Genomic DNA, 27097 nt, shown 5'->3' with positions numbered 1-27097 from the left:
CATAGTTTGGATACAGTCATGATCCGGTGGTCCCTCAGATGCTGGCAAAAGAGTGGCAGGATTAAATGTAGCCACTGTTTCCAGGTGTATCCGTGGATTCTCACACAAGCTAGCTTGGTACTTAACCATGCGGTTATTTGTAAACCAGTGGTTGCCCTTATACTCCATGAGGGTGAGAACTGCATGGGGGACTTTAACAACCAGTTCTTGCCCCAAGGTCAACTTATCAGCTTCCTGGACCAGTAAGGCTGTTGCTGCAATGGCCCTCATACAGGCTGGCCATCCTTTAGCCACTCCATCCAGCTGTTTAGACAGGTATGCAACAGGCCTCTGCCAGGATCCCATCATCTGGGTCAGCACACCCAGAGCAACCCCCTGTCGCTCATGGACATACAGTGAGAAAGGTTTCTCCACATCAGGAAGGCCTAACGCAGGGGCTTGGAGTAGGGCTTTCTTTATGGCAATGAAGGATTGTTGAGCAGTAGGTCCCCATTCAAATGGTTCCTTTTCACCCCCCTTTGTGGCTTGGTAAAGGGGTTTCGCCATCAATGCAAAATTTGGAATCCAAATTCTGCAAAATCCGGCTGCTCCCAGAAATTCCCTAACTTCTCTTCTGGACTTGGGTTGGGGAATTGCAGCTACCGCTTGCTTCCTACTAGCATCCAGTCTCCGACTTCCCTGGGAAATGCAAAAGCCCAGATACTTCACTTCTGACTGACAAAGTTGGGCCTTTGAGCGTGAGACCTTATAGCCTGCATCCAAGAGTAGCTCCAGCAATTCTCTAGTAGCCTCAAAACACTCTTCCTGGGTCACTGCTGCAATCAGGAGGTCATCTACATACTGGAGTAAAACTCGCCTGGAAGGCTCAGATTTAAAAGTCTTAAGGTCTTGTCCTAGGGCAGTCCCAAAAATGGTGGGGGAATTCTTGAACCCCTGTGGCAGGCGAGTCCATGTATACTGAAGCTTCCTTCCTGTTACTGGGTTTTCCCATTGAAAGGCAAAAAGCAATTGACTGGCTGGGGCCACCCGAATACAAAAGAAGGCATCTTTTAGGTCTAGTGTTGTGAAATGGGTAGCTCCAGAAGGTATCAATCCTAGCAGGACATATGGATTAGGCACTACAGGATGTAATGAGATAGTGGATTTGTTGACCACTCGTAAGTCTTGGACTGGCCGGTAGTCCTCAGTCCCTGGCTTCTGAACTGGCAATAGTGGCGTATTCCATGGAGACTGGCAAGGACGAATAATTCCATGGGATAACAGACGATTCAAATGTGCTTGAATCCCTTCCAGAGCCTTTCTGGGAATTGGGTATTGGCGAAGATGGATTGGCCGGGCACTTGGAAGTAAGTCTACATGTACAGGAGGAATATTTCGGGCCAACCCTGGGGGATTATCTTCTGCCCATACCCCACTGACCTGAAAGCTGTCTGCCAGGGGTAGGTCAACTTGGCCATGCGACTGATGCAGCCGCCATTCTTCTTCAAGAGGGCAGCAGAAACTCAATATACCCTTAGGGCTGGATGTTGGGGGCCGAAAGGAGACTGAAGTCTGGCCATCAGAGTCAAAAGAAATTTGGGCCCTAAGCTTGGACAGCAGGTCTCGACCTAACAAAGGGATTGGACAGTCTGGCATATACAAGAATTCATGAGTGACTATGTGTGAGCCTAATTGGCATCTACGGGTTGTCAGAAAGGGCCTCCGGTTCTGCACCCCCGTGGCTCCCACCACTCGGACAGTTTTTCCAGACACAGGTGCTAATCGCTCCGTCACAACAGAATGTTCAGCTCCTGTATCAATCATGAATGGAATTGAGCGGCTCCCTATAGTTAGCTTGACCATAGGTTCCTGGGAGCCCAGTTTGTAGGAACCCGGTCTGTCCTATTCGTCCCATTCTGCCATCTCGGCTATCCCGATGATGTCAGATTCAGGAGGCTCATATCTTCCCTCTCGAACTCGGCCTCGGCTTCCTCGATCTCCTGGTCCCCTTCTCAGTCCCTGGCGCCTCTGGGGGCATTCATCTTTCCAGTGCCCTCTTTCCTTACAATAGGCACACTGGTCCCTCTCCAATCTTGGTCTGGGATTCTCCCCCCTTGGCCGGGATTGATTGAAGGAATCTCGGGGCCTGGCTGGTGGTCCGGGGTCCCACTTTGGCTTCCCATTAGCTAGAGGTCGACCTCGGTTAAGGGTGGAATTAGTAATGGCTGCCGCTAAAAGGTCGGCCTTCTTCTGCATCTTCCGGTCAGCCTCTCGGCGCACCTCCTGATCTCTATTAATGAAAACCTTGGTTGCGATCTCAATTAGCTGGGTGGTATTCATCCCTGCGAATCCCTCCTGACGCTGCAACTTCTTCCGGATATCTGGCATACTCTGGGCCACCAATGCACTATTCACCATTCTCTGGTTTTCTTGGGCTTCAGGGTCAAATGGGGTGTATGTTCTGTAGGCTTCAATTAGTCGCTCTAGAAAGGCCCCAGGGGATTCAGTTGCCCCTTGGAGAATTTCAGAGACCTTTGCCAGATTAATGGGCCTCTTTATGCCTTTCCTCATACCTTCCAGCAAGTCCCGGCAATAGCCAGACAACAGTTCATAGTGCTGCCCATCATTTGGATCCCAAGCTGGAGCTGCGCGAGGAAACCGAGCTCTAACCCATCCCTCTGGATCCTGTGTCCCGTCGGGAACACGCTCTCGCGTGATGGCCTCAGCATTTTGCAAAATCTTCCGCCTCTCCTCAGTTGTGAAGAGGGTCAGGAGAAGTTGTTGACAATCAGTCCAGGTTGGGTTATGGGTGGCCATAATGCTAGTCACTAGGTCCACCACTGCCTGAGGCTTTTCAGTATAAGAGGGGTAATGCGTCTTCCAATTCAGGAGATCAGTGGTTGTGAAGGGTACATACTGATAGGCCTGTGCCTGTATAACCTGACCCTGATTATTAGGATCCGGTCGAGTGGTAGTTACCTGTCGGAGTGGCAGAACCCTCGAGGAGGTGGGAATGGAACCTGAGGTAGAGCTAGGAGCTACCCTCCTATCATGCTCAAAGGTGATTGCAGCAGGTCTAACCCATTCAGTGGAGGTGTGTTGAAATCCTGAGGGATGGGGAGGGGTACTCATAGACTGAGAGGTGGTCACAGGTGAGTCAGTCCATTGAAAGGGATGCCGGGCCCCTGATGAGTGGGTAGGGGTATTAGAGGGAGAGGCTGGGCTGTCAGGAGTTGAGGAGTCAGGGAGTGGAACCCAAAACGGGTCTTCAGAGGTTAACAGGAGAGGATTTGGCACAGAAGGGTAGAGGCCAGGTGAAAAGTCCAACCTAGGATGTGGTGGGGTTCGCACAGAAGGGGAAGAACTATCCGGAGAAGCCTGTACTGGAGAGGCTTGAGCTGGGCGGCGTGGATCTCTGGGGGTAGCACGGAACCCCAACAATGGGCCATAAGGTGGTGGCTCAAGGTCTGAGGGGTCATCAGAGAGTATGGGTTTCTCGGACAGGGTAGGGGCGGAAGCCACTGATTGGGTGGTAAGCTTCCTAGGGCTCTTTCCCTCTTCTAGTTTAGATTTTCTAATCTTTCTTTGAACACGGCCTAACATGAATTTTACTGGGGATCCCATATAAGTTTCAACCACGAGGGAGGGTCAGTCACAAGGCTGTCCCAGGAATCTATATAAGGGAGTTGTTCAGAATATTCTGGTTCTCCTACAACTATGCTGTAGACCTTCCGGATTACTTCAATATCTAAGCTGCCACTAGGGGGCCACCCCACTCCCATAGATGGCCACTCAACTTCACACAAGGTTCTTAAAGTACCTGAGCTTAAAGTCTGTCCATAATCATTAATTAAAAAACCTTTCTTGAAATTTCTAAGCATACAGTCTAGGGGGGTAACAATTTGTCTAGATGATGTCCCACCCATAATGCTTACAGTTACAACACACAAAAAGGGAGGGAATTTTTGAAAGTGCAGTAAGGGGTCTGCACTCTCGAGACACTAGGTAGACAGACAGCAATCGCTTCCTTCCGTTGCTGACCAATTGAACTCGCGTTAATTGGAAATGCAGCTATAAGAAGTCCGCACTCATTAACATTCAGGCATCACACATTCATTCAGTACAGAAAATCCCACCCAACAATTTCAGATTTCTCAGATACAGATAAGCTCAAGCGTTTTCGCTTCTAGTCCCCGCGACTAGAAGGTACTAGGGCCTTCGCTGAGAATTGATCAGATTCTCCTTCCCTCCTTCTTGAGGGGCTGGTTTACAATTTTCTAGCTAGAATTACAATACAAAATACAGAATACATACCCGGCGTATGTTCTCCAGTCAGTTGGGTGCTGGGATTAATGCAGGATTCAGAATCCCACCGCTGCCACCAAGAATTGTTGCAGGAATTGATGCATGAATTTGTGATGCCTCAGGAGTCAGACAGCACACACCAGTATGAGAGAAAAATCTTCTTTATTTGCCAGCAAACAAAGCAAGACATCAGTTCTAGCTCTCTTCTCTTTCTCTCAGCTCTCTGTGTCTTTGTCTCAGCTGCTTCTCTTCTTATGCTGTCTTCTCCTTCTTCTGTCTGTTCCTTCTGTCCTTCTCTTTCTTCTGAGCTCCTTCTGAGTTCTTTCTGACGTAAACTGCTTCTGCTCCTACTTAAATACTGTTCTATCCAGCCTAGCCTAGCCCAGCCCCCTTACTCTCCAATTGGTTAAGGAATTAGATTGGCTACCTTGCCTCAACCAATCATTACTTTGAAATATCAGTTACATAGGTTCCAGACATCCTAAACTGACCTCTGACCTGGGGCCCCTTAAGCCAGACATTTGGTCTCCAGTCTCTTACATGTTATTATGATTGATTTCTCATATTCCTAGTACTAACTGCTAACTAAACTCTGGCATTCATTAAAGAGGTCAAAAGCCAATCTTACTTAATGGCATACTGCTATACTTTCAGGACTATTCCTACAGTTACCTATAATTAATCAAGGAGAAGAGAGCTGACTAGTTCTGACCTTTTTCACCTCTCAGCTCCATACACAGAACTAGCTAAGACCATAGTTAATTCAAAACACATGTTGATCTCCTCACAGCAGTCTTTGCTTGAAATGTCAGACAAAGAGTAATACAGGATTTAACAGACATTCTACATAGACACAAAACTTATTAATTTACACAGAATACAGCATATTCTAAAATAAGCATAATCAGATATATCTATATCTAAGCTATCTACATATTAAGCACTTCTAAATAGTATTTCAGCCTATTCTTAAACTACAATATGTCATATGTCTGGCTCGTGCCTGCTTACAAAACTATTCAGTAAGCCTAATAATTTACAGATGTGCCAGCTAGCATTGGCAATTCACAAGGGACAGAGTTTCATTTCTCACTGACCTTTCCTAACCTTAGCTCGGCCAAACTAGACTCTAATTAATTCCAGCCTGCATTCCTTCACTACTTTGCTGGCAGAGTGAAAAGAATTCAAACTTCAAGCTTTTAATATCATTTCTTATATATATATAATTATTTCTCAGAGTTAACACTTTCTTTGCCCATGGCTGCCTCAGTATCGCTCCATGGTGCGATCGCACCTCAAATATTGTGTTCAATTCTGGTCACCGCATCTCAAAAAAGATACTAAGCATTGTGAAATAGTCATTAAGTACGTAAATATTGCCATCAAGCCCAGCATCCTGTTTCCAACGGTGGCCAATCCAGGTCATGAATACATGGCAAGATCCCAAAAAAGTACAAAACATTTGAATGAAGAAACATTTTCTCCGATTCACTTTAAATTTACTACTTTGTAGCTTCATCAAATTCCCCCTAGTCCTAGTATTTTTGGAAAAAGTAAACAGACGCTTCACTTCCACCCATTCCACTCCACTCATAGACTTCTATCTTATCTCCCCTCAACCATTTTTTCTCCAAGCTGAAGAGCCCTAGCTGCTTTAGCCTTTCCTCATAGGGAAGTCATCCCATCCCCTTTATCATTTTCGTCACCCTTCTCTGCACCTTTTTGTAATTCCACTCAGGGGCGTAGCCAGACAACAGATTTTGGGTGGGCCTAGGCAAGAATTGGGTGGGCATCAAGTGTTCGCCCCTCCCCCCCCCCAAAAAAAAATCTCAGCTGGTGGGAAAATGCAGGAATTCACTGAAAACTGAGCATGCGCAGGTGCCAGTGTTGTGGTGAGTAGCGTTTTCATTACCATCAGGAGGAAGTCTTCAGCTAGTGGAGCTTGGGATTCCCACCAGTTACCACTAAACATATGTTACTGTTGGGTGGGCCTGAGCCATACATGGGTGGGCCCTGGCCCACCCAAGCCCACCTGTGGCTACGCCACTGATTCCACTGTATCTTTTTTGAGATGCGGTGACCATGATGAAGCTACAAAGTAGTAAATTTAAAGTGAATCGGAGAAAATGTTTCTTCACTCAAATGTTTTGTACTTTTTTGGGATCTTGCCAGGTATTCGTGACCAGGATTGGCCACCGTTGGAAACAGGATGCTGGGCTTGATGGCAATATTTACGTACTTAATGACTATTTCACAATGCTTAAACCACTAACTGGTGAGCTCTACTGCAGATCTCGTGCTGCAATTCCACTTGTTTTCAGAGGAGATGACCGGTTGAGTCTAACGCACTGTCTGAACTCATCCTCACTTGACTCTGTGCACATTTAATGAAAAAATTGTTAACAGCATAAAAATCTGTTCAATTAAGCCAAATGCCTCAAGCACTTATCCACAGCCTCTGTCCTGGCAAGCTCAGTTGTGAATCAAAAGCAAAGACTCGTTTGCCAAAAGCAGGGCTCGCCCAAAGGTGTCTGGCGCCTTTTCTCCCAGGGAATGCCTGAAGCAAAGAATGAGATGGCACCCCCCCCCCCCGCCCCCCAAGGCATCCAAAAAGGGAGGCCCGCTTCAGAATTCTGGTTACAAAATGGAGAGGGAAGGGAAAAGGGTCCCTCACTCTGAATACCAGCCAGGTGGTTGTCCCAAGAAAAAAAAAAGAATGCAATTTATAGTCTCATGTTAAACAATAAAGAAATGAAAAAAAGGCAGAAGCTAAATCCCAAATCCCTTCCCTTCCTTTATAGGCAGTAAATATTGTATCAGTTAAATTAGCACTCTAACATTTAAAAAAACCAAAACATACTTCTGTCCCTGCACACTGGACCATCACGGTGCTAATTGTAGACATATTCTGCATTCACAGAAATCCCTCTCACCCAGAAGATCTAGACATTTCACATCAAATTTAACATGCAAAAAATGGTTTCATCTCAGTAACGGCAACTTAAACCCTCTCGAGCACCTGATAAATTATGAAGTCATACAAAACCCTATAAAATTTGCTCAGGACCAGAACTCACACAACAAGGATCCTATCCCAGAAAAGGCAGTACTGTCATTATTGCAAAGGACTCCAGAACATCAGTAAACCTACTGGGAATACTGAACAAGCCAGATTATTACATTTCCCTCAACAGAAACTCCATCCTATATAATAAAAAGCACCTCCAACATTCTGAAGCTGACTCCGTGGCACTGTGGCAGTGTAGGGTTCGTAAGTCTGTAGTTCAGCGTTTCATTGGCTCTCACTGTCAACGAAGAACCAATCAGACAGAACGGAACTTGGAGGAGGGAAGTGGAGTGGATTGAATCTCTAACAAACAATCATATACACAGGGAGGTACGAACATTAGTGGAGGCAAGTGCACAGAATGGAAGGGAAGACAAACATTTAATCACTTTGTCACTCACACACATCACCCACACACTCAATCACTCTGTGTATCTCTCTCTCTTACACTGTCTGTAAAACACACTGTCACTCTCAGTCTCTCACATGGGCAACTGTATGTTGCATTCTCACGAGTAAGGAGCTCTTCTGATGTGATTGTTAAACCGATTGAAGGGCCTGAACAAGGAAAACTTTTACCACATTGTAACACAGTTTACACAAAAAATATTGTATATAAAGAAATCTTACATATGTAAACAACAATTATATTCAGAATACAACCGTGGAAACATTAATGGCAGGAACTCATTACATTGCTAGCGCCCGTTTCATTTTGTTAAGAAACGGGCCTTTTTTACTAGTGTTAACAGAATACCTGGCCTCACACATGCTGAACAGTAACTGCTCCAGCATGCCTGACAGTCATGGCTGGTCCAAGAGTATTTGCACCCTAGGCAGACCTTCAGACATGGGCCACTACCCCCATCAAGGGGTGGCTCAAGGTCCTCCTCCTCTTCCATTACCAGCATCTCCTCCCTCACCACCCAGCATCTCTCTCCTTCTCTACCTCTCACCCAGCATCTCTCTCTTTCCTTTTTTCCCTTCCTTCTTAGTCTTCAGCTTCTTTTTCCTCCTCCCTCACCAGCATCTCTTCCTTTCTCTCTCTCTGTTTCCCTCTCTCCACCACCTCCCTTCCCTTGCAAGGTGTTCAGTCCTGCCGACTCTCATTCCCTCCGAACTTCCTGTAATGCATCGTCTATTGTTGTTGACTAGGGGTAAAGGGTCGTGGATTTGATATACTGCTTTTCCTTGTTACAACCAAAGCGGTTTACATTTGTTAAATACATGCACTTCCTCTGTCCCTAGTAGACTCAAAGTTAAAGTTGTTGTTGTTGTTGTTTTTTTTACCTGGGGCAATGGAGAGTTAAGTGACTTGCCCAGGGTCACAAAGAGACAGTGTGAAAATCAAACCCAGCTCCCCAGGTTCTCAGCCTACTGCGCCAACCATTAGGCTACTCCTCTACCGCTGTAGCTCCCGGTGGCAGGGAGGCAAACTGCTGAACACCTCACAGTGGAGGGAGGGAAGGAGGAAAGAAGGAAGGATAGAGATGATGGATACCAAGTGCCAATGCCACTGACTACATTGTACCACCCTAGGTGGATGCGTAGTCTGCCTAGAAGACGGGCTGGCCCTGCCAATGTTATGAACATTGGTGGTAGACTTCGACCAAGTAGAAAGACCTTGTTTTCAGGTCTTCTTATTGCTTTATTCTATTATTAATTGTCTACCTGCACTTATTTACAAAAGACTTTTCATAGTTCTCTCTTCTGCTTGCTAGTTGCCAGTTTTGTCTTCCTATTTTTCTTGGGTCTAGCAGTTTCCTCCTGCTGTTTTTAGGCTTGTAGTTTAGTTGGAACTAGGACTGGAATCGGGCACTATGAACCTTCAGGGATCACTTAGAACATAAGAGTAGCCATACTGGGGCAGACCAATGGTCCATCTATCCCAGCATCCTGTTTCCAACAGTGGCCAATCCAGGTCACAAATACCTGGCAGAAACCCAAACAATAGTAACATTCCATGTAGAACCCCAAAGAGTAGCAAGATTCTAGAATTCTAAAGAATAACAAGATTCCATGCAGAATTTCAAAGTGTATAGCAACATTCCATTTAGAACCCTAAAGAGTAGCAAGATTCCATTCAGAATCCTAAGTACATAAGTGTTGCCATACTGGGACAGACCAAAGGTCCATCAAGCCCAGCATCCTGTTTCCAACAGTGGCCAATCCAGGTCACAAGTACCTGGAAGAAGCCCAAATCGTGGCAACATTCCACGCTACAAATCCCAGGGCAAGCAGTTGCTTCCCCATGTCTGTCTCAATAACAAGACAATGGCTTTTTCCTCCAGGAACTTGCCCAATCCTTTTTTAAACCCAGATACGCTAACCGCTGTTATTACATCCTCCCATTTTACATGCCCTCCATAGTCACTTAGCTCAATCATGGCAGTGGCAATCCTTAGTCAATGACCATCCGCCAGGGCTCTTGAACCCTGCAATTGTGGGATCTAAATCCAGCCAGCAGGGCTGGCCATTACTCAATGATTGGGACTCCCTGGCCCCACGCCATAAATAATACTGCCTCTGCAGCATCTCCATTTCCAGGCAGCTTAGAGAATGAGATCTAGGTGCCGTCGTCGATGATACGTTGAAACCTTCTGCTCAGTGTGCTGCGGCGGCTAAGAAAGCAAATAGAATGTTAGGTATTATTAGGAAAGGAATGGAAAACAAAAATGAGGACGTTATATTACCTTTGTATCGCTCCATGGTGCGACCGCACCTTGAATATTGTGTTCAATTCTGGTCACAGCATCTCAAAAAAGATATAGTGGAATGAGAAAAGGTGCAGAGAAGGGTGACGAAAATGATAAAGGGGATGGGATGACTTCCCTATGAGGAAAGGCTAAAGTGGCTTGGAGAAAAGACGGCTGAGGGGAGATATGAGAGAGGTCTATAAAATAATGAGTGGAGTGGAACAGGTAGACGTGAAGCGTCTGTTTACTCTTTCCAAAAATACTAGGACTAGGGGGCATGCGATGAAGCTACAATGTAGTAAATTTAAAACGAATCGGAGAACATTTTTCTTCACTCAACGTGTAATTCAACTCTGTAATTCGTTGCCAGAAAATGTGGTAAAGGCAGTTAGCTTAGCAGAGTTTAAAAAAGGTTTGGCCGGCTTCCTAAAGGAAAAGTCCATAGACCATTATTAAATTGGACTTGGGGAAAACCCACTATTTCTGGGATAAGCAGCACAAAATGTTTTGTACTTTTTTGGGATCTTGCCAGGTATTTGTGACCTGGATTGGCCACTGTTGGAAACAGGTTACTGGGCTTGATGGACCTTTGGTCTGTCCCAGTATGGCAATACTTATGTACTTATGTAATGGAGGGTCTGTCCCTGGAGTAATGCCCACGGTGTGTAGCAATTGAGAGACAGTGAAATCACCCTAGGATACATACAGTATTATCACAGTGTGATTGACAATATTACGAGCAGCAGAGCTTTCCTTTTAATGTTCTCTCTTTATTTGCCTGGTAGATTACTGTTGCTCAGCAATGAGTATTTGGCTTTGCAGATCTTGATGCTGAGTCTTTGTTCACTGACTTCCCTTCCTCATCCCATTCTTGACCATCAGAGTGATGGTCGTCAAGAAAGAGGCACCGGATACTCTCTACCAGGTGACAGCCAAGTACCCTCCAACCATAGTAACATAGTAGATGACGGCAGAAAAAGACCTGCACGGTCCATCCAGTCTGCCCAAGAAGATAAATTCATATGTGCTACTTTTTTTATTTGTACTGTCCTCTTCAGTGCACAGACTGTATAAGTCTGGCCAGCCCTATCCCCGCCTCCCAACCACCAACCCCGCCTCCCAACCACCAGCTCTGGCACAGACCCTATAAGTCTGCCCAGCACTATCCCTGCCACCCACCACCGGCTCTGGCACAGACCGTATAAGTCTGCCCAGCACTATCCCTGCCTCCCAACCACCAACCCCGCCTCCCAACCACCAGCTCTGGCACAGACCGTATAAGTCTGCCCAGCACTATCCCTGCCACCCACCACCGGCTCTGGCACAGACCGTATAAGTCTGCCCAGCACTATCCCCGCCTCCCAACCACCAGCTCTGGCACAGACCGTATAAGTCTGCCCAGCACTATCCCCGCCTCCCAACCACCAACCCCGCCTCCCAACCACCAGCTCTGGCACAGACCGTATAAGTCTGCCCAGCACTATCCCTGCCACCCACCACCGGCTCTGGCACAGACCGTATAAGTCTGCCCAGCACTATCCCTGCCTCCCAACCACCAACCCCGCCTCCCAACCACCAGCTCTGGCACAGACCGTATAAGTCTGCCCAGCACTATCCCTGCCACCCACCACCGGCTCTGGCACAGACCGTATAAGTCTGCCCAGCACTATCCCTGCCTCCCAACCACCAACCCTGCCTCCCAACCACCAGCTCTGGCACAGACCGTATAAGTCTGCCCAGCACTATCCCTGCCACCCACCACCGGCTCTGGCACAGACCGTATAAGTCTGCCCAGCACTAGTCCCCCCTCCCAACCACCAGCCCCAGCACAGACCGTATATGTCTGCCCACACTAGCTCCGCCTCCCAACCACCAGCTCTGCCACCCATTCTAGGCTGGGAGTTGTTAAGTGGGCTGTGAACGCTTTCACCATAGCCTTGGAGGCTTCCAGTTCTTAAGAAAGGCATGAAAAAAATGGTTCCTAACAAATATTTCTCATTTCCTAAAAGTCTTACAAATACACTGATTGAAAGTGAGTTAAAATCTCAATTCTTACACTGGACAATTGTCTATAGAGTTTTTGAATGCCGACTTCCTTTATCTAGTTTTATTTAGGGGAGATACATCTTCATTTGCTCTGAAATAATCTTGTGGTTAGAGCACCAGGTTGATAAACCAGGGATGCTCCATTCAGTTCCTGCTTCTGCTACTTGTGGTCTTGGGCAAGTCACTTAGGGGCCCTTATACAGAGCAAAGGTAAGCCGTGTGCTGCCTGGTTACCGCCGGGTTATCGCCACCTCAATGGGTGAGTAAGGGCTCCCCGTTGCATGGCCACGCGGTAAGAGTTCTCTTACCGCATGGCCATATGTGTTTGGGGGATTTTTACCCACTGCAGGGCCCTTTTTCCTGCAGCTTGGTAAAAGGATCCCTTAACTATTTCTCCAGGTACAAACCAGGGGCATAGCCAGACTTCAACGGTAGGGGGGTTCAGAACCGAGGTGAGGGGGCACATTTAGCCCCCACCCCGGTGCTGCCGACCCCCCCCCCCCCCACCCACCCGCCCGCCCACCGTTGTCGACACCTCCAACAAGTTTGACCCCCCTGCCAATGACCCTCTCAACCCCCCACCCGCTGTCGCCCACCTTGCGATTTGCAGGGCTTCGTTCTGTTTCTGTGAGTCTGACATCCTGCATGTTGTACGTGCAGGACGTCAGACTCAGTCAGAAACCAAACGAAGGAAGAAGACTTCGGCTGGTGGGGGTTGGGGTCCCCGCCAGCAAAGGTGGCGGGTTGGTGGCGGGAGGGGGGTGAGAGGGTCGCCGGCAGGTGGGTCCAGGGCCAAATCTACGGGGGCCCAGGCCCCCGTGTCCCCATAGCAGCTACGCCCCTGGTACAAACTTAGGGCCTCTTTTTCTATACTGTGCTAGCGATTCCTGGCACGGGAAATATGCCACAGCCCATTCATTTTGAATGGGTTGCCTCACATTTGCCACATGGGAATCGCTAGCGCAGTTTAGTAAAAGAGGTTCTTAGACTGTGAACCCTCTGAAAACAGGGACATACCTATTGTATTTGAATGTAGGAATGGCCTAGTGGTTAGGGTGGTGGACTTTGGTCCTGGGGAACTGAGTTCAATTCCCACTTCAGGCACAGGCAGCTCCTTGTGACTCTGGGCAAGTCACTTAACCCTCCATTGCCCCATGTAAGCCGCATTGAGCCTGCCATGAGTGGGAAAGCACAGGGACAAATGTAACAAAACAAAAATGTAACTCGCCTTGAGATACAACTGAAAAGGTGTGAGCTAAATACCCCATTTTTTTTCCTAAAAGAAAATTAGTTCATTTGTAAGCATCAACCAGCTGTAACATGTTCAGTAGGAAATAAAAAAGAGACTTGGACGTAACACACTTCCTTACCGCATTGTAGAGAACTGTCCTTTTCTAATATTGAGTTGCTGTAGACCCAGTCTGCCATGTTCCATTGGATGACATCGCCATCGACACAGTCTTCAAAGTCCGACTGCTCCCCATTCCACATCCTAAACAAGTAGAGCTCGCCAGTAAGTCCCACAGCAGCAGCTGATGAGCTCATGCCGGGATATTGGGAGCAACCAAGTGATAAAAGTCCATCACCAGCCAAGCTCGATTTACCTTTCAGATGCTCAGTTTTGAGTACTTTCCCATTGACGTTAAAGTCCATGTTATGCTGATCACCTTTCCATATGATACAGGTCTGATACCAGCTATGTAAATGAAGTCTCTCGGAGACGGGAACAGTTATTTGTTTGCCAAATATCCATACAATCAGATTTCCACTGTCTCCAGCAAGCCCAAGTTCATAGTTGTCTGCACCAGAGGAGGAACTGGTTGCTTTCTGTTTGTATGTAAATGCCGTCCATGGACCATCTGATGTGAGCTTTAGGTGAACACAGACTGTGAAATCTTGAAGTTCAGGTATATTCACTTTTGGAGACAATGTCATCGATGTTTTACATGGAGTCTCAAAAACAGCTTTGTGGTCTCCCAGGAATTGTCCTTGAGCTAAATAAGAAAATGTAGACATGTTGGTTATTGGGTTATATAACAACTTAGCAAACTACATAATGACTATGTATAGGAAATTAGATGCATTAATGTAATGAGCACCTGATAGATGTATATGAATGGACAGGCGGAGAGATGCACAGACACGGCAATGTTATGCCATTCAAATATGGAGCTAGTAAGATTTTGCTAAATCCAACACAGTCTTCATATGGCCTCTCTTGCTCCTTTGGTGAGGAGATGGACAACCCTTGGTATTTTGCACAGCTGTAGAGATGTGATGTCTACTTGTTGGGCAAGTTCTACCCCCCTGTTTTTTTCCCCCTAAGAGGATGGTGGACGCATGGAACAACCCCCTAGTTGAGACGGCAGAGGCAAGAATAGTAACGTACTTCAAGAAAGTCTAGCACAGAGGATCTCCACTTGTGAAAGCACGAGGAGAAAGCCAGAAATCAACGGAGTTCTTATCTGCCATCGCACCCTGTATTTCCATATTTCCAAGTTCCCCCCTCCAGATCTGTAGAACTGGCAGATTTCATCTTGCATTAAAATAGTTTTTTGACGCTTAGCTCCCCCTTGCACTTCCCTAGTTAAATGATAATTATACACCAGATGGCCCTTTGCTGAATAGGGCTGAACCATTCTGTGTAGACGAGCCTTCACCGAAGATATCATGGCCCTTATTTTAGAAGTCCTATTCAAGATTTACACATGTAAATACCAGCATTTATGCATGTATATATTCCATACATGTGTAAAACCCCAAAGCCGGTATTTTCATGTGTCAGTCTGTATCATGTAGATTGCAAGGGGGCATGGTTTGGACAGGACTACGCATTCAAAAGGGGAATACATGTGCATGTCCCGATATTTCAATGCAGCTCTATAGAATTAGAAAAGAAAGACGGAAGTCTAAAAGACAGCCGGCGTGGTTGAAAAGTGAGGTGAAGGAAGCTATTAGGGCTAAAAGAAACGCCTTCAGAAAATGGAAGAAGGAACCATCTGAAAATAATAAGAAGCAGCATAAGGAGTGTCAAAGCAAATGCAAGGCGCAGATAAAGAAGGCCAAGAGGGATTACGAAAAAAGATAGCATTAGAGGCAAAAAAACATAGCAAAAACTTTTTTCGGTATATTAAAAGCAGGAAGCCAGCAAAAGAATTGGTTGGGCTGCTGGATGACAGAGGGGTAAAAGGGGCGATCAAGGAAGATAAAGACGTAGTGGAGAGATTGAATGAATTCTTTGCTTCAGTCTTCACCGAGGAAGATTTATTTGGGTGGGATACCGGTGTCGGAAATGGTATTTCAAGCGGACGAGTCAGAGAGACTTACTGACTTCACGGTAAACCTGGAGGACATAATGGGGCAGTTCAGCAAACTGAAGAGTAGCAAATCTCCTTGACCGGATGGTATTCATCCTAGAGTACTGATAGAACTGAAAAATGAGCTTGTGGAGTTACTGTTAGTGATATGCAATTTATCCTTAAAATCGAGCGTGGTACCGGAAGATTGGAGGGTGGCCAATGTAACGCCAATTTTTAAAAAAGGTTCTAGGGGAGATCCGGGAAATTATAGCCCGGTAAGTCTGACGTCGGTGCCGGGGAAAATGGAAGAGGCTATTATCAAAAACAAAATTACAGAGCGCATCTGAGGACATGGATTACTGAGACCAAGTCAGCACGGCTTTTGTGTGGGGAAATCTTGTCTGATCAATTTACTTCAATTCTTTGAAGGAGTAAACAAACATGTGGATAAAGGGGAGCCGGTTGATATTGTGTATCTGGATTTTCAAAAGGTGTTTGACAAGGTACCTCATGAAAGGCTACAGAGGAAATTGGAAGGTCATGGGATAGGAGGAAATGTCCTATTGTGGATTAAAAACTGGTTGAAGGATAGGAAACAGAGAGTAGGGTTAAATGGGCAGTATTCACAATGGAGAAGGGTAGTTAGTGGGGTTCCTCAGGGGTCTGTGCTAGGACCGCTGCTTTTTAATATATTTATAAATGATTTAGAGATGGGAGTAACTAGCGAGGTAATTAATTTTGCTGATGACACAAAGTTATTCAAAATCGTTAACTCGCGACAGGATTGTGAAAAATTGCAGAAGGACCTTACGAGACTGGGAGACTGGGTGGCTATATATATATATATAGTTTGTTGATTTATTGTTGAATTTTTTTGTAATTTGTTTTATTGACTTGCTGTTAACCGTCTAGACTTAATGGTTAGGCCAGTATATAAAAATTCTGTTATGTTAACAGAGTGACAGAGTGTTAACTCCCTTCCATTGCACGCACTGAGGTGCATCATAGATCTCAATGCAGCTGGGCCTTGTGAGGCAGCTCTTCCTTCTGGAATACCTAGGACAAGGATTTTCTTTCTTTTTTTCTTAAATTGATAATTAAATACAATTAGCATTCAATATAAGCAATTAACAGAAAAAAACCCCTCAAAACAAACCAAGTTCATATCAAGAGAGAGAGAGAAAAGGAAACAAAAAAAAAAAAAAAGGAATCAGGTCAATAAATCGATATCCACCTGACAAACCATTAGGCAATGTAATATAATACCTACCTATTAAGCAGCTTATTTATCTAACAACCACCACTCTAGTTATTCTGGCTCTAAAAATACATAATTAGAATTAGGAAATGTTAGACGATAGAAGGAAATTAAAACAAGAAACTCCCTCCTACAACCAAAGTCGGTTGAAGAAACTGGTTCTTCTGTGCTTGTGTAACTCTTGAAACATCAAGAAAAATCTGAATTTCCCTCTCCCCACCAAGAAACAAAACCCTCAAATAATCTTTTATCTTAAAATATGATCTTAACACGTCTGACTTATTCTTTTCAGAAGAAAAGGTAAGCAGGAAATGTTGTCTTGGCTAGACTTCAAAAACTGTCAAGTTAATAGACTCATTAGGGTTAGCTGACAGCACGTCACCAACTGCCTCACCCTGACATTTCTTCAAAACTCTTCCAGGCAAGTAATAACAATTAGAAATAATAACTGAATCAGATAATAATACTTACCTCCTTAACTTATTTCATCAGTTAGATCTCTGAGGAAAACAATGGACAATTTGTTAGTTTTTGGAGGCCTTATCTTGCTAAGGATGTGGAGGAGTGGCCTAGTGGTTAGAGTGGTGGACTCTGGTCCTGGGGAACTGGGTTTGATTCCCTCTTCAGGCACAGGCAGCTCCTTGTGACTCTGGGCAAGTCACTTAACCCTCCATTGTCCCATGCAAGCCACATTGAGCCTGCCATGAGTGGGAAAGTGCGGGGTACAAATGTAACAAAAATAAAATAGATACTATTGGAGATTCTACATTCCACTAGCAACATTCCATGTAGAAGGCTGCGCAGGCTTCTGTTTCTGTGAGTCTGACATCCTGCACATACGTGCAGGACGTCAGACTCACAGAAGCAGAAGCCTGCGCGGCCACATTGCTGATCTGCAACGGCCGACTTCTAGTGGAGTAGCAACATTCCATGTAGAATCTCAAACAGTAGCAACAGTGGAGGAGTGGCCTAGTGGTTAGAGTGGTGGACTTTGGTCCTGGGGAACTGGATTCGATTCCCACTGCAGGCACAGGCAGCTCCTTGTGACTCTGGGCAAGTCACTTAACCCTCCATTGCCCCAGGTACAAATAAGTACCTAAGCCGCATTGAGCCTGCCATGAGTGGGAAAGCGCGGGGTACACACAAAAAAAAAAGACTTGAAGTGGTTCAAAGAAAAGTGACGAAAATAGTATGGGGATTGCGTAGCAAGATGTATCAGGAGAGACTTGAGGACCTGAACATGTACACCCTCGAGGAAAGGAGAAACAAGGGTGATATGAGACAGATGTTGAAATATTTGAAAGGCATTAAGCCACAAACAAACCTTTCCCAGAGACGGGAAAGTGCTAGAACTAGAGGATATGAATTGAGGTTGAAGGGGAACCGACTCAGAAATAATGTCAGGAAATATTTTTCCATCGAGAGGGTGGTAGACACCTGGCATGTCCTCCTGTGGGAAGTGGTGGAGATGAAAATGATAACAGAATTCAAAAATGCATGGGATAAACACAAAGCAATCCTGTTTAGAAGGAATGGATCCAAAGAAGCTTAGCGGAGATTGGGTGGCAACACCAGTAATTGGAAACCAAAGTCAGTACTGGGCAGACTTCTAGGGTCTGTGCCATGATTATGGCTGGACAGATTTGGATGAGCTGGTGTGGAGCTTGTAACCAGGTACCTCTCTTGTGCAGCCAAGGATAGAACAATCTCCTCCAGCCACAGGCTCCCGGTACAATGAATAAATAGATGTCCACCAGTAACTTCAATCTTAAGGACTTTTATTCCACGCAGGTTTCTAGTACACAGTTCCAACAGCAGCATAGCTCATACCAGGATTCAATAAAGGCTTACAGGCTCCAGTCTGGGCTCTTTATCCAGTGCACAATAAACAGTAATTCAATTCCCAAGACAAACAGCTCTTTCAGTTCATCATCACAGTTCAGTCACCAAGCAGCGGTTTCTACCTTCTATCCTCTTTACCTTCAGGAGAGGTCAATATTTTAGGGACTCCTTCTACCCAAGGGTTTTCCCCTGCATCAGCTTCACAGTGAATTCAATACTTTTGGGACTTCCTCTCACCCAAGGAATTTCCTCCTGCTTCAGTACTTTAGGGACCTCCCTGCCCAAGGGTTTTCAGCCTGCAACTGCTCCTCTCCTTCTGCTTCTTTCTCTCTCCTGAACTGAACTGAACTCCTGAGACTCCTTCCCACCTGCCTAATCAATCCCTGGCTTCAGCTACCACCACCAATCATTCTCCTTCCATTAGCTTCCTCACACCCAAACCAGCTGAGTCAAACATTAGACTAATGAGACCAATGATGAGCTCCTGCACACAGGGTTTCCCAACTCTTTTTCCGCCTAGTGGCAGCCACTCTACACAACCTGCCAGCTTACACCCATGTCTTCCCTGATTGCAGCTAGGAGTCCAGTCCGGGTTCTTCATCTCCCCCTCTGGCTCCTTGCCTGCAATGCCTTCTGGGACTTGTATTTCAGACTGAAACTGCCTTAACCCAACTATCCTGGAGGTGACTTTATCACAAGCTTTACAGGGGCTTTGATGACAACTTCTTCAGAAGTTTTAGAACATGGCCCAGTGCTGGGCAGACTTCTATGGTCTATGCCCTGAAAATAGCAAGGACAAATCAAGATCTGGTATACATATGACAAACAGGAAATTCAAAAAAGCTTACATTCTTAGCTTTAATCTGGTTCTCCAACACCTATGGAGAATCAGATTTATCTTTAATTTCAGATGTTCTTGTTGCTTGCAAAGTCCCAATCTGAGATTCCACTACTTTCAAGCAAGTCCCAAGCTGTTTCACAGTCGTATCCACCTCACCAGTCTTAGAGACCACTTGCTGTGGAAACTCACATAGCTGTTGTACTGTGCTAGAAACATTGCCTTGGTATCCTCAATAGTCCTCCGTATCCAAGAGGGAAACTTCCAAAGGAGGATCTTTCTCAGTTTCAGAGTCAACAGATGTAGAAAAGTACAGCAATTTTAAACCAGACACCGCCTATTTCACGTAATGTAGACTGAGGCCTAGATCTAGCCACCTCTATGGGGGAGAAACCACCCTGGGATAAACCTCCTTTAAGAGGAGTAAAGCGTGTGTTAGATGGGATAGCGATAAGCCTATCCAGTGAATTAGCTCGTTAAGCCAATTAAGTTGTGTGCGTTGTTATAGTATCTGAATAATATAAAAAACAAAGCTTACAGGGTTGCATATGTGTTTGCATGTTAAGTGGTGCTTAGATGGTGACTCTGGCTGGACTAACTAATACATGTATTTCCTGACTTGTCTAAAGATTTTCTGGCTTTTTAGGAACTTTTTGTTTTAAGAAATTTTTGGCTATTTAATAACGTTTTATTTTGTTTTGTGTATACATATTGTTAGTTCCGCTTTTCTTTGGCTTTGTATTCCGCATAGAACTCGACGGGTATTCACGGAACATATCTTTGTAATGTAATGTAATATATCTGCCTTATAGCATGTTCCATGACACAGCATGAGTCTTAACCAAGGAGTAGTGTGACCAGCAAGGCACTTCAAATGACACCAGGAATACGAAACAATAGTAAAAACAATTTTATTCTATAATGCTCGACACGGCACCGTGTTTCGGCAAAGTGCCTGCCTCAGGGGCTTAAAATAAAATAAAACAACAACATAGAAATAAATAAGTACATAAAAAAATGAAAAAAGTAAAAGACAGTGATGTAAAAATGTATATATATGGACACAAACTAAAAATATCAGTAGGGAACTGGTTCGCTCAAATAAGTAAATCTTCCCATATAAGTACAGAACTCAGTTATTAAATGTAAGCATATATCTTTCAGAAAAGGAGGAAAAAACGCCTCAAGAAAAAGCTTCTCCCACAACTGTAGGTGGGATAAAAGCTATCATTTCATCATCATGGGCGATACAAAAAACCTCCTGTATTTAATTATTTTTTATTTTATTTTTACTTTTACTATTCCTTTTACCACAAAAGAAAAATTTCACCCTGTGGTCACAGTTTTATTTCGGTCACGAAAGGAGAGAGTTTATAATCCGCCCAAGCTAAGTAAAAATTTTTCAATTTGGATGGCAGGGTGAAATTTTTCTTTTGTGGTAAAAGGAATAGTAAAAGTAAAAATAAAATAAAAAATAATTAAATACAGGAGGTTTTTTGTATCGCCCATGATGATGAAATGATAGCTTTTATCCCACCTACAGTTGTGGGAGAAGCTTTTTCTTGAGGCGTTTTTTCCTCCTTTTCTGAAAGATGTATGCTTACATTTAATAACTGAGTTCTGTACTTATATGGGAAGTATATATGGACATAGGCAAATAAACAAATAACCATGCACATATAAATTTGTATAAATAATAATGATTAGTATACAAAGATATAAAAAGAACACACAAGTACATGTAGTAAATATAAAATATAGCAAATAACAATATTACATAAAAGAAAAAAACAGCTATATGAATAAACAATAGATAAATTAGTGTATTAATAAATGGACAAAAAAGGGGTACGCATAATTATAAATATCATGAATCATGATAACAATAAGGGAAGTACTTATAAAGAGACATTCCTTGTGTAAAAAAAATCAGAAGTATATATACAGTGGGGGAAATAAGTATTTGATCCCTTGCTGATTTTGTAAGTTTGCCCACTGACAAAGACATGAGCAGCCCATAATTGAAGGGTAGGTTATTGGTAACAGTGAGAGATAGCACATCACAAATTAAATCCGGAAAATCACATTGTGGAAAGTATATGAATTTATTTGCATTCTGCAGAGGGAAATAAGTATTTAATCCCTCTGGCAAACAAGACCTAATACTTGGTGGCAAAACCCTTGTTGGCAAGCACAGCGGTCAGACGTCTTCTGTAGTTGATGATGAGGTTTGCACACATGTCAGGAGGAATTTTGGTCCACTCCTCTTTGCAGATCATCTCTAAATCATTAAGAGTTCTGGGCTGTCGCTTGGCAACTCGCAGCTTCAGCTCCCTCCATAAGTTTTCAATGGGATTAAGGTCTGGTGACTGGCTAGGCCACTCCATGACCCTAATGTGCTTCTTCCTGAGCCACTCCTTTGTTGCCTTGGCTGTATGTTTTGGGTCATTGTCGTGCTGGAAGACCCAGCCACGACCCATTTTTAAGGCCCTGGCGGAGGGAAGGAGGTTGTCACTCAGAATTGTACGGTACATGGCCCCATCCATTCTCCCATTGATGCGGTGAAGTAGTCCTGTGCCCTTAGCAGAGAAACACCCCCAAAACATAACATTTCCACCTCCATGCTTGACAGTGGGGACGGTGTTCTTTGGGTCATAGGCAGCATTTCTCTTCCTCCAAACACGGCGAGTTGAGTTCATGCCAAAGAGCTCAATTTTTGTCTCATCTGACCACAGCACCTTCTCCCAATCACTCTCGGCATCATCCAGGTGTTCACTGGCAAACTTCAGACGGGCCGTCACATGTGCCTTCCGGAGCAGGGGGACCTTGCGGGCACTGCAGGATTGCAATCCGTTATGTCGTAATGTGTTACCAATGGTTTTCGTGGTGACAGTGGTCCCAGCTGCCTTGAGATCATTGACAAGTTCCCCCCTTGTAGTTGTAGGCTGATTTCTAACCTTCCTCATGATCAAGGATACCCCACGAGGTGAGATTTTGCGTGGAGCCCCAGATCTTTGTCGATTGACAGTCATTTTGTACTTCTTCCATTTTCTTACTATGGCACCAACAGTTGTCTCCTTCTCGCCCAGCGTCTTACTGATGGTTTTGTAGCCCATTCCAGCCTTGTGCAGGTGTATGATCTTGTCCCTGACATCCTTAGACTTGCTCTTGGCCATTTTGTAGAGGTTAGAGTCTGACTGATTCACTGAGTCTGTGGACAGGTGTCTTTCATACAGGTGACCATTGCCGACAGCTGTCTGTCATGCAGGTAACGAGTTGATTTGGAGCATCTACCTGGTCTGTAGGGGCCAGATCTCTTACTGGTTGGTGGGGGATCAAATACTTATTTCCCTCTGCAGGATGCAAATAAATTCATATACTTTCCACAATGTGATTTTCCGGATTTAATTTGTGATGTGCTATCTCTCACTGTTACCAATAACCTACCCTTCAATTATGGGCTGCTCATGTCTTTGTCAGTGGGCAAACTTACAAAATCAGCAAGGGATCAAATACTTATTTCCCCCACTGTATATATATATATATATATATATATATATATACACATATATATACTGTGCACTCCATTTAAGTGAATGTCAGATAAGTGCATGCTCTGTTTAACTGCATGCCGTACTTCGGTCCCGTTTTTGGCACCATCAATTTCTATGGGGACAAACTTCGGTTTAGCGCACCACTGATAAGTGCAAGATTCGCTTATATGCAGGGTTCAAGACCACTCCTCTGCAGGAAAGACTCCGCATAAGCGCGTACATGGAATATGGAAGCCAATTGGCGCGTGACAACCAACGAGATTTCAAATTTACTGCCTTTTTAACTGCCACAGGCAGAATAAGTGAAAGAATGTTGTTAGAGCGTACACCGGGGTTGTATTCGTGGCGGAACTGTAAGACTTTAACACTGGCTGAACGAATAGAAGTTCTTAAAAAATTAGAAAACAAACAAAGTCAAGCATCTATTGCTAAAGAATATGGTGTCAATCCCAGTCAAATTTCACATGTCTTGAAGCAGAAAGACCAGCTTCTGGAAGACTGGCAAAACAATACAAATCCACAATGGAAACGAAAACGGGCGGGAAAAGTTGAGGAGGTAGAAGATGCTCTTCTTCAGTGGTTTTCTCGAGTCGGGAGCAGACAGTTTTCTGTCAGTGGTCCACTGCTTATGGAGAAAGCTAACCAGCTAGCTGAAAGTCTTGGGCTAACTGAATTCAAAGCCACTGTTGGATGGTTGGAAAGATGGAAGGAGAGGAACAGCATAAAATTCAAGAAACAGCATGGTGAGAAACAAGACGCTGATGACTTTGGTGCTGAAAATTGGGTTGTTTCAGTTCTTGAACGAGTTTGCACCTCGTGACATTTTCAGTGCTGATGAAAATGGTCTCTACTGGCGAGCAATTCCTGATGGAACACTTGCATTCAAACATGCCGAAACTACTGGAGGTAAAACATCGAAGGACCAGCTGACAATCCTCCTTTGCTGCAATATGGATGGGAGTGAGAAGTTGGAACCCCTCGTCATTGGAAAGAGCAAACAGCCCCGTTGCTTGAAGAAAGTTAAGTGACTTCCTGTGTCATACGAGGCTAATGCAAATTCATAAATGGGGAAATTTGGAAGCAGTGGCTAAAGAAGTTAGACACTAGAATACGGGCACAAAAGCGTCAGATTTTGCTGCTTTGTGATAATTGTGCTGCAGACAGGGATGATGTCAGGTTGTCTAACATCAAGGTGGTCTTCCTGCCACCAAACACTACCTCTCTGATCCAACCTATGGATCAGGGCATAATAGCCAATTTCAAACAACATTATCGGGCTCTTGTGCTACGTTGTCTGATGAGTATTATGGATGACCAGACTGGCAAGGATAAAAGTGCTGTTGAACTGGCTCGTAATCTATCACTGTTCGATTCCCTACATATGCAGAAAGAAGCCTGGAATCATGTTACACAGGCAACCATTGTGAACTGCTACAAGCGGGCAAGCTTTGTTAAGGACGTGGAGAGGGACGAAACAGATGCAGCTGTTGCAAATGCGTCAGATGAACAGGTTATTGACATCCCAGCCGGTGTTACTGAAGAGGAGTTCCATCGCTACGTAGCTGTTGATTACAATCTACAAACTGCTGAAGACAGCACTGATGTTGAGATATGCGCCTACATGCAGGCAACAACGGCTGATGATGGAACAGAAGTAGAAATGAGCAGTGAGGCACAAGCTGATGAAATTCAACAATCTCCTCCTGTCACTTTTGCAAGAGCGCTGGAGAGTCTGAACACCGTGCGGGCCTGTCTGGAGGCCACTGGATGTCAGTGCTATGACAGTTTTTACCGTCTGGCAGACGTCGTCTATGGAACTCACAGACCCAAGAGTGTACAGAGGACTATGACTGATTACTTCAAGTAAGCCTAATGTCAGTTAACTGAGACTGTATACTGTACGTATAATAATAAACAGTACTGTACATATATTTATCAGATGTCAAGCTTCTTTGGGTCACAACGGTTAAGTGCACGCTCTGGTTAACTGCATGCATTTCTTTGGTCCCAGACCCTTGCACTTAAGTGGATTGCACTGTATATATATATAGAAGACATCCCTAATGTAGAGTGAAAATAAGAAAACACACCTTGATATAAGTATATGTGGACTCAAGTCTTGGCAGCAGACTGGAATTAGAACCCGCCCACAAATAATTTTAGGGCATAAACTTTCTAAACGAAACTATGTGGCTCAGTAGAAACTTTTCTGCAGTTTTGCAATGGATATGACGTATTTATGTTATTTGTCTATACTGAAAATACCCTGAGGCCTAGTTTCCATGTTACAGTATGCGTTTTGTTAGAAAGTAACTGGTGCCACTTCCCAGTGACTTTCCACCAGTGGTACATAAGTACATAAGCACCGCCATACTGGGAAAAGACCAAGGGTCCATCAAGCCCAGCATCTTGTTTCCGACAGCGGCCAATCCAGGCTTCAAGAACCCGGCAATCCCCCCCCCCCCCCAAAAAAAAGTAATAATGTTCAATGGACTTTTCCCTCAGGAATCTGTCCAAACCCCCTTTAAATTCCGTAAGGCCAGCTGCTGTCACTACATTCTCCGGCAACGAGTTCCAGAGTCCAACTACACGTTGAGTAAAGAAAAACTTTCTCCTGTTTGTTTTAAATCTACCATATTCTAGCTTCATCTTGTGTCCCCTGGTTTTGTTGTTGTTTGAAAGTGTAAACAAACGCTTCCCATCTGTCCGCTCTACTCCGCTCATTATCTTGTAGACTTCTATCATATCACCCCTTTGAAAACTGCCTAGGGAAATAGATATCTGCAGACATGCTATGAAACTGCAGGTACTTTTCCCATGTACTTTTGAAAATACTTCATGAAAATGTGGATACGTGTATGTGGGTTACAACAAGATGGGCAGGTCTCAGATAGCCTTGCAACCCAGATCACAACCATTTACAGGGATAAAAGTTTCTGACAGTTGCTTTCCGCAAACGTAATATTCCACGAATAGCCTTCCTCTCGGTGACCACGGCAGAATATGTCATGGTTTGCTCTAAGGAATCCTGTGCAGAAGGAATGGATCCACAGAAGCTTAGCTGAAATTGGGTGGCGGGGGGAAGAGGGGTTGGTGGTTGAGAGGCTAGGATAGGGGAGGGCAGACCTATACGGGGTCTGTGCCAGAGCCGGTGATGGGAGGCGGGAAATACTGCTGGGCAGACTTGTACGGTCTGTGCCCTGAAAAAGACAGGTACAAATCAAGGTAAGGTATACACATTTGAGTTTATCTTGTTGGGCAGACTGGATGGACCATGCAGGTCTTTTTCTGCCGTCATCTACTATGTTACTATGTAAACTGGCACTTACCTCTCCAGCTTCCTATTTATCTTTCTTTAGGATTTTTCATTGTATTTTTAAATCCAGGAGTGTCCTGCTGAACTGGCTGCTAACAGGCTATATTGTTACAAAGCTTTATTTGCAACTAGCTGGGGTTTTTCACCTCCTAAAACAATCTTGCCCAGTCCTGCCAATCTAGTTTCATCATCTGGCCAAGAGCTACAAACCATTGCTCCCTCTGAAGCCCAGCATGCATGCACCCCAAACAGGGCTGGCTCCAGGGTATCTGACACCCTAGGAAACCTTCAGTTATGCACTCTACCCCCACCCACAGGGCAACTCAAGTGCAGCATCTTTGCTTCCTTCCAGGTCCATTACCTCCCTATCCCCTCCCTACTCCCCCCCCCCCCCCCGCCAAGTTCATCATCTCCCTTTCCTAACCTCCCTTCCCCCAAGTCCAGCATCTCCATTTCCTAACATCCTCTCCCGAGTCCCACATCTCATCTCTCCTTCCCTACCCAGATCCTGTGTCCTGTTTCTCTTCCCCCTTCCTTTCCCACTTCTTCCACCCTACCTCTTTCCGTCATTCCAAAGTGCTCATTACAGACCTTTCAGTAGAGGCCTGCACTCAACCACTGCAGGGTCTCAATCTCCTCCTGATGCGCTGTTGGTGGAAGGGTAGGATTCTGCAGCCCTTGAGAGCATGCCTCTACTGAAAAGTCCTGTGCCAGCACTGAGTACCTTGAGGCAGTAGGGAAGAAGTAGGGTGGAGGCGGCAGCAGCAGGGAAAAGGGAAGGGGGGACGAGATACCACTCTACTGTTGTGCCTATCACCTGAGGTGAATTCTTAATCTGTCTAGTGCCAGGGCCAGCCCTGACCTCAAATCTAGCCTGAAGGGGTTACCAGTGCGTGA

General features: G+C 45.0%; 1 protein-coding gene across 5 annotated transcripts in view; it reads right to left on the bottom strand.

The window, feature by feature from the left end:
• The window catches only part of ADGRG2 (adhesion G protein-coupled receptor G2), a 186751-nt gene that overhangs the window by 116110 nt on the left and 43544 nt on the right, over nucleotides 1-27097 (bottom strand). For 4 of the 5 annotated variants that reach the window (XM_030202278.1, XM_030202280.1, XM_030202283.1 and 1 more), the window contains exon 4: nucleotides 13464-14087. The exons of the other annotated variant lie outside the window; for it this stretch is intronic. In XM_030202278.1, coding sequence (XP_030058138.1) covers nucleotides 13464-14087 — 624 coding nt within the window. The remainder of the gene's footprint in view (nucleotides 1-13463; nucleotides 14088-27097) is intronic. 5 annotated transcript variants of the gene reach the window in all.

This window comes from Microcaecilia unicolor, chromosome 4 (assembly GCF_901765095.1).
Source record: "Microcaecilia unicolor chromosome 4, aMicUni1.1, whole genome shotgun sequence".
NCBI classification, from domain to species: domain Eukaryota; kingdom Metazoa; phylum Chordata; class Amphibia; order Gymnophiona; family Siphonopidae; genus Microcaecilia; species Microcaecilia unicolor.
This window is presented reverse-complemented; position numbering and strand designations above follow the sequence as displayed.